This window comes from Hyalella azteca, unplaced genomic scaffold, assembly GCF_000764305.2.
Source record: "Hyalella azteca isolate HAZT.00-mixed unplaced genomic scaffold, Hazt_2.0.2 contig17857, whole genome shotgun sequence".
In the NCBI taxonomy this organism is placed as follows: Eukaryota; Metazoa; Arthropoda; class Malacostraca; order Amphipoda; family Hyalellidae; genus Hyalella; species Hyalella azteca.
In genome coordinates, this window is record NW_025947626.1 from 1 (window position 1) to 7,656 (window position 7,656).

The 7,656-nt window shown below is 31.7% G+C and overlaps 1 protein-coding gene across 1 annotated transcript; it reads left to right on the top strand.

The window, feature by feature from the left end:
* Nucleotides 1–1,622: 1,622 nt before the first annotated feature.
* Nucleotides 1,623–6,539, top strand: LOC108677785 (spindle assembly abnormal protein 6 homolog; the record flags this gene model as incomplete). Its single annotated transcript, XM_047885419.1, has 5 exons — nt 1,623–1,695; nt 3,953–4,104; nt 4,808–4,903; nt 6,059–6,147; nt 6,463–6,539. Coding segments are annotated over exons 2-5 (406 nt in total), but the record flags the coding sequence as incomplete, so codon positions are not given.
* Between the last annotated feature and the right edge of the window lie 1,117 nt (nt 6,540–7,656).

The window sequence follows — 7,656 nt, forward strand, 5'->3', positions numbered from 1 at the left end:
TAATGTTTAGCTCATGAAAATTTATTCGATTGTGCCTTTGTTCGCGAGTTTTTTTCCATTTCACCTTCATTCGTGATTTTAACAGCAATGCGTGCTTAAATTCGCTGTAATCAAGAAATTTCTTTCAAAACTATATACTGAATGGATTTGAACGAAACTTAGTATTTAAATACCTAACCTCAGCAACTGTGATGTTTAGCTCGCTACAATTTTTTCGTTCTGCCTTCGTTTGCGAGTTATATGGATATACGTAAACGGCTCTTGGTTAAACCGGCCGGTAGAAAAGCAGGTCGTTCCTCCTATATCTGTATAACTCGTGAACGAAAGCAAAATAGAAAAATTGTCGCGAGCTAAACATCACCGATGACAGGTTAGGTAATTATATACAAAGTTTCGTTGAAATCTGTTCTGTAGTTTAGAAGAAACTTCTTGATCACCGCGAATTTAAGCGACAAATTATCCGGCGATACGGGTCGAATTTAAGGAAGTGTGAAATCAAGAATGACTGTGAAATGAAAAGAAAACTCGCAAACGAAGGTAAAATCGAAAATTTTAAAAGCCAAAAAAATAAACGCTTAGTAGTTAGGAATGTATATTCAAATTTTCGTTCAAATCTGCTCAGTAGTTTGGAAGAAATCTTTGATCACTGCGAATTTCGGCCTTTATCGCAATATAACTCACGAATGAAGGTGAAAGTTAAAATTTTTTACGAGCTAAAAATTAACGTTAGGTTTTGATGAATATATGTTCCAAGTTTCCTTGAGCTGCGTTCATTAGTTTAGGAGATATTACTTGATAATTGAATTTGGAGATTGGTCGTGCGACCGGCCACGAGTCCGGCCGTGGATTTGCTCGAGATGACCTAGGTTTCTAGTGCTGAAACAGTTAAAACAGCTTAAAAACATATTGGTTCACTAAATGAGGTTCTTTTTTTTAAATACACATTTGTGTTTAACATTTATCTATTAAAATCGCAGCGTACTAAATTTCAAGAATGAGGCTTAATTTTTTATATGTGTCTGTGGGGGGCGCTAGAAGTTCACTTGGGAGCCAAAGGGGGACGCCAGCCTGAAAAGGTTTGGGAACCACTGCATTATATCTATTTCTCATTAACATCAAGGCTTACGGTTATTTTACATTTTTTAATGTAAGGCGAAAATGTATGGCTCATCACCGAAATTAAATTGTTAATGCATCGGTTCACTATTCACTGGAATTGGAATTGGGGTGCGTGGTGACCTACGGTCACGACCTTTAAATCGGTCATACACGCTGCCTGAAAACTTTTACTAGCTTCAAAAAATTAAAAGTTCACACTCTTATGTTAACAAAAAAGTTCAAATATACCATATTCACAGCTGTCCTAAGAAAAAAATATAAAACTTGACAATTTCGTTATGCTACATCCCCAAAAAATAAAACAACACTATTGGTCAGTATTTCAGTCAGTTTGACAAATTCTAGTAGTTTAAATGTTGTGCTTAGTTTCTAATGGTAAAGAAAGATTTAAGTTTTTAGATAAATAAATTGCTTAAGTAATCGGACACCAAGTGAACTGTTTTGAGTTTCAGTTCTAAAGGAAAACGGACAACGGAGTCGAAGTTTATTCCTGCCGCGCTGATTTAAATACGAATGTGTTGAATGCAAGTTCAAAATCTTTATTAAGTTGTTCATTCAATAAGAGATTAAATATGTGTGAGTTATAGGAATAAGTTGCACAATTATTTTAAGGTACAAATTTAAATACTACACTGCTCTTCTACTATATACCGATAATCAAGAGAGTTGGAAGAAATTTTGACTTTTGTGAATTTTTCGACATTCTAATAAACTAGCCTTAGCTACTAACTAGGTACCTAGGTAGCCCTATATACAATACAAATATAAATTATGCTTCTGAACTTAAGCATATTAATCAGCTAAATAAGGTTGGTGGCCTCCAAAAAAATAATATATCATGAAATAACTTGGGTAAGAAATTTGTTGCTGGAGCCTGGATGAAATAATAATTGAAATCATTTTGTAGGCCTATGTCATTTTCAAAAAGGTTACCTACTAGGCTACTATGCTGTTTGCTGTGGCCTGTGTGATGTGTCTGTGTGCGACAGTGCAATGTGCCAGTCTGTCAGAGAATGAAAAATGGGCAAAATATATAAATTAGAGACTCTAAAGTCATAATATCATTTCAATCCAAGAAAAGCCTATTAAACAATTTCATTTTAATTTCCAAGGTTTCTTACCTTATTTCAACTATAAAAATAAAAAAAAAACAAAGTCAAATCCTAAATAGAAAATTAAAAATTAACTGCTGTCTGCTGATGCAAATGCAGTCCACTGAGTCCATGTTGGAAAATGGGGCAGCAGTTGGCAGCTCGCAGCTGCTTGCAATTTGCAAAGTTGTGATTGAGACCAAAATGCCCATAATAAAGGATAATTTAACACATTTCCATGACTCATAGACATAGTCTCTTTCCCTTTTCCTTAAAAAATTCCTAAGACAGTTCAGGATTGGAATTTTCCTACTTGTGTCTGAACTTCTGAAGTCTTGTGGCTCCAATGTGACAAAACTGACAAATTTGTAATACAATTGGAATCTTGTGGACCGATCATCATGATCATGCACTTTTGTTAACAATTAGTCTGAATTAGATAGGTGGTAATTCATTTGGCAGAAATCTCGCAGTTCTGGAAATGGTGGGAACTGGGAAAGCTCTAGTCGCAGCCCTGGCTAAAGGTAGATGTTTTTGATGCTTGTTTTCATTTAGTAAAGTATTAAAAAATTGCATATTTTCAGAAAGATTGATTTGTAAAAATCACCTGTAAAAGTGGTAAAACTGTTGTGTTTTACCACGTTTTACCACTTCAATTCTGGATTAAAACTGTTGTTGCCAATTTTCCACAAATCACATGGAAAAATATTGTTTAGAGGTGATTTTAAAAAATTGCAGGTGAAAACCTGCCTTTTTTAATTATTTTTTACTAAAAAATGCAGAAAATGGTATGGTAATTTTTAGAGTTGGACAATTTCATAGGGTTTTTGTCTGATTCATAGGTGGAACAACCTTAGATTCTGTCAAATTGTTCAGCTAGAACATATCTTCTACAAAATAAATTTTTTTAAATGATCACTTTGCATCATAATGATCATATTTGAATAGTTCTATATATTCTGAAAACTTGATAGTGCCTAACTGACACATTTTCAATAACTTTAAAATTTTGCAGCAGCTTGATCATGCATTTTGTATTTCCAATTGAAAAACAATTAGAATTCCTGATCTACTACAAGATTATATTAGTTATCTATATGTGACAATGCAAGTATTAATCTATTTATGTCCTAAATATCCATAGATCTTGAAAAAAGTCTAAATATAATTCTGCTCTGCCGCGCAGCCGCTATGCAGATGTTCATCCATGCTTATTTGTATAAAATTGTTATTTTTTATTGCTTATTTGTAAAATATTAATATTTGTTATTGTTTATTTGTCGAATATCATTATTTGTTATTGTATATTTGTAGAATATCATTATTTGTTATTGTATATTTGTAGAATATCATTATTTGTTATTGTATATTTATAGAATATCATTATTTATTATTGTATATTTGTAGAATATCATTATTTGTTATTGTATATTTATAGAATATCATTATTTGTTATTGTATATTTGCAGAATATTGTTATTTGTTATTGTTTATTTCTAGAATATTATTATTTACTATTGTTTATTTATAGAATATCATTATTTGTTATTGTTTATTTGTATAATATCATTATTTGTTATTGTTTATTGCTAGAATATTAATGTTTTTTATTGTTTATTTCTAGAGTTTTTTTTTTGTTATTGTTTATTGCTAAAATATCATTTTTTATTGTTTATTTTTAAAATACAATTGTTTTTCACTGTTTATTTGTAGAAAAGTATTAAAACGCATTCTTTATACAGAAATATAAATGGCAAGCACTATCACGGAGCTGTGTTGCCTCGACCTCACGGTGCAGCTCCTGCCGGGGCAGATTGATGCCGGAGACTCGGTGGCGCAGAACAGGAAACTGGTGTTCACCATCACCCTCACCATTGCTCCTAACCTGCCTCAGGTAAACTTTTCACTAGGTATTGTTATAATGTCACCATCACTCTCATCACCATCACTTTCATCACCATCACTCTCATCACCATCACCATCACTCTCATCACCATCACCATCACTCTCATCACCATCACTCTCATCACCATCACTCTTATCACCATCACCATCACCACCATCCAGCCTAACCTGCCCCAGGTGGATTGTTCACTATTGTTATGATGTCACCATCACCATCCCACTGTGTATATAATAACTTTTTTTTTCAAATTCAAATTGACTTTAATCCAAATCTATAGATTACTACATCACATAATTTTGAAATTTGATCTGATACTTATTTGAATACACTACCACCTATGTCACCTGATTAACTCTAAAGAAGATGCTAAAAATATTAAATTAATATTAAGTATGCTAAAAATATCAAATGTCAAATTTTAAATATTAAATTTAAATATATTTAAATTATTCAGGATTATTCACTTTCACATAGGAATTTTAATATCATTTTGAAGCAGTTTACATAATTTTTATATTAAATTAATTAGGTAGTGGTTGATTGGAATAAAACAATAGTTAATGGAATAACTTTTGTGCAGGTAAAAACATGTGTCACTATTTGGACAACACGACCCACTAATATTTCTGCTAATTTCCCACTAATATTATTTCCCACTAATATTCTAATATTCATGTCTGTTTTGCCGCAGACTCTGTGTGTGCGCATCACGGACGCAGACGACCCGCAGGTGCTGCTCACGTCCTGCGTCTCCGCTGCTGACTACCCGGGCCTTAAGGCTGCCCAGGTTGTATAGTTTGTATTCTATACAATCTTTGTATATTTCGATTTTGTTTTCTATACAATCCTGTATACCTATACTATCTGCAATATTTTAGTTTTGCATGCTATACAATCTCTACATTTTGGCTTTGTATTCCATACAATCCTGTATATACAATCATTGATATTTTAGCCTTGCATTCTATACAATTTCTGTAAATTTTAGCTTTGTATTCCATACAATCTCTGTATAGTTTGGCTTTGTATTCTATACAATCCTGTTTATTCAATCTGTGTTATTTTAGCTTTGTATTCTATACAATCTGTGTACATTTTGGCTTTGTATTCTATACAATCTGTAGATTTTGTATATCTTGGCTTTGTGTTAGCCTGTGTGGTGGGTGTGATTTTTTACATATGTGAAAAATATTTTTTAATTTATAGTACCTATGTACCTATTTTATTTCATTTTAGCATCTAATTTAATGAATTTTTAATCATAAATTGCACATTAATCACAAAAATGCAACTACAAGAATTATTCTTTCTCAATTTTACTCATGTTCTCATTAAAAAATTTACCAACATGCACAAAAATATCAACAAATATTTACCATGAGCTAAACATCATTAATAATACCTACTAACTTTAATATTAACACTGAAGAAAATATGCAAGAAAACTGTCTTTGCCATCCCCAGCAATCATTGTAATATATCCTAAAATGATATTTATAAAGACCTTGTCTACATTTTCTTAACACGTTGACTCCAATTGCTTCATCTTGTACTATTATTTCATTTTTGTACTGTTTTTAAACAGGGTTTGCCCGACAGACAATTTTTTCTGGACAAATTCCGTGAATTAGTTTTTCTCAATTGCATTGGCCGGCTAAAATTTATGATAGGGGTACTTCCTAATTAAATTTTAAATGCTGCAAAAAGAAAATAAATGGAATTTTTATAGCAGAACCTAGAAATAAACTAGTATATATTGAGTTATTGGCCTTTTTTGTTGTCGGATTTGGCCAATTTTAGGCAACCTGAATTATGAACCACTACATCCTGGAGAAGTACATTTTGTGGTACTAAAATGTAACACTTCGGAGTCAATGTGTTAATAGCAATGATGGTAATGATAGTAATGATGGTTATGATGATAACAATGATTATCGTGCAGGGTTTGCTGGTAGATTTCCAGTCGTTCCCGCAGTATCTCATCCAACTGCTGCAATCCTGCCAGCAGCAACATGGACAACTGCAACCCAGGTAGTTCTTTGAGTGACTACTTACCTACAATCATGATATATATCAAGTTATTGTTTTTAAGATGTGAATATAATTATTTTGATAATTGAATAGAATTTTGTTTTAAAATCACATTAAAAATATATTGGGGATACTTATAATAAATATCAAGACATAATTTTTTAAGACAGGAATATATTATTATTTTGATAATAGAATAATTTTTGTTTGAATACTATATTTAAAATATGTTGAATATATGTTGTTGTTTGAATATATATTCAAAATATATATTTTAAATATATATGTTATATTTAAAATATGTTTCCCCCGCAGGATGGGTGTGATGCTGAGTGGGTGTGGGGCGGTGCCGGGGCTGCTGGGGGAGACAGCAGGGCACCCCCCACAGTCTGGTGGGTGTAGTGGTAAATATTATTATTTATTAACCTGATATAATTATTATTATTGCCAGTTATAAAGTAGAAATAATTATTATGGCATTTATATACTTGAAATAGTACTATATATACCGTAGGCGCTGTTAGACCAAAAATTAGGTTATGAAAAATATTTTTAAATAAAATATGGATGAAATATTTCTATACGGTAATATATATTAATATGTATTAAGGTTATGAAAAATATTTTTAAATGAAATATATATAAAATATTTCTACAATATATATTAATAAATATTATACAGAATATGACTTGATATAAAGATGATGGTGGTGATGATGCCTAATAATAATAAAGGATTCCTAATATATTAATATATATCATTCTTCCTGCAAAATATNTATTTTAGTGACCGGGAGTTATGAAAGGGTCATATTGTCAAGCAAGGGAAACATTTTCTCACCCAAAGCACGTGACATTGATATGCCTTTTTGCCGCGCCAAACTGGGTCAGGATGACCCACATAAGGGCAAGAAGTGCATCACATAATCAGGAAAAAGATTCCACTGTTTTTCTGAGTGAAATCTTCGTTATATTCTTATATATAATAAATTGTAACGTATGATTTTATGTCAGATTTACCTGTGGTAACCTGATTCAGGTCAGATTGTCAGGAGGTTTAGTCTGACAGGCCCGATAATATATAATTATAATAAATTGTTTGGTTTTGGTTAATTTTCGGATAATCTTCTGAGGTTTATTGGAGTTGAGGTTCCAAGGTTTTTTTTTTATCTAGGACCCAAACGCGGTCAATAAATGCGTTCTATTAGACTAAAGTTTTCTAATTTTTACTTATTTATTTCTTTTTTTTTTAGTGTACGTTGCATTTTGCACAGGTACGTTATAACATTGAAGTTTAACCTGGCGTTATTACCTGGTCTTTCAAGAAGTTAACCTGTAACTTCTCGTTAAAACCTGTTCCATATGATCAGTGCAGGTTAACCTGGCATAAAAGGGGTTAATCGATCCATCGTTACATGTCAACCTCTCCAGACTCTTCATTTATTTACTAAAGTAAAAATTATTATTTCATTATTTAATAAAGTGAAAATACTACTTTATTTTCATATA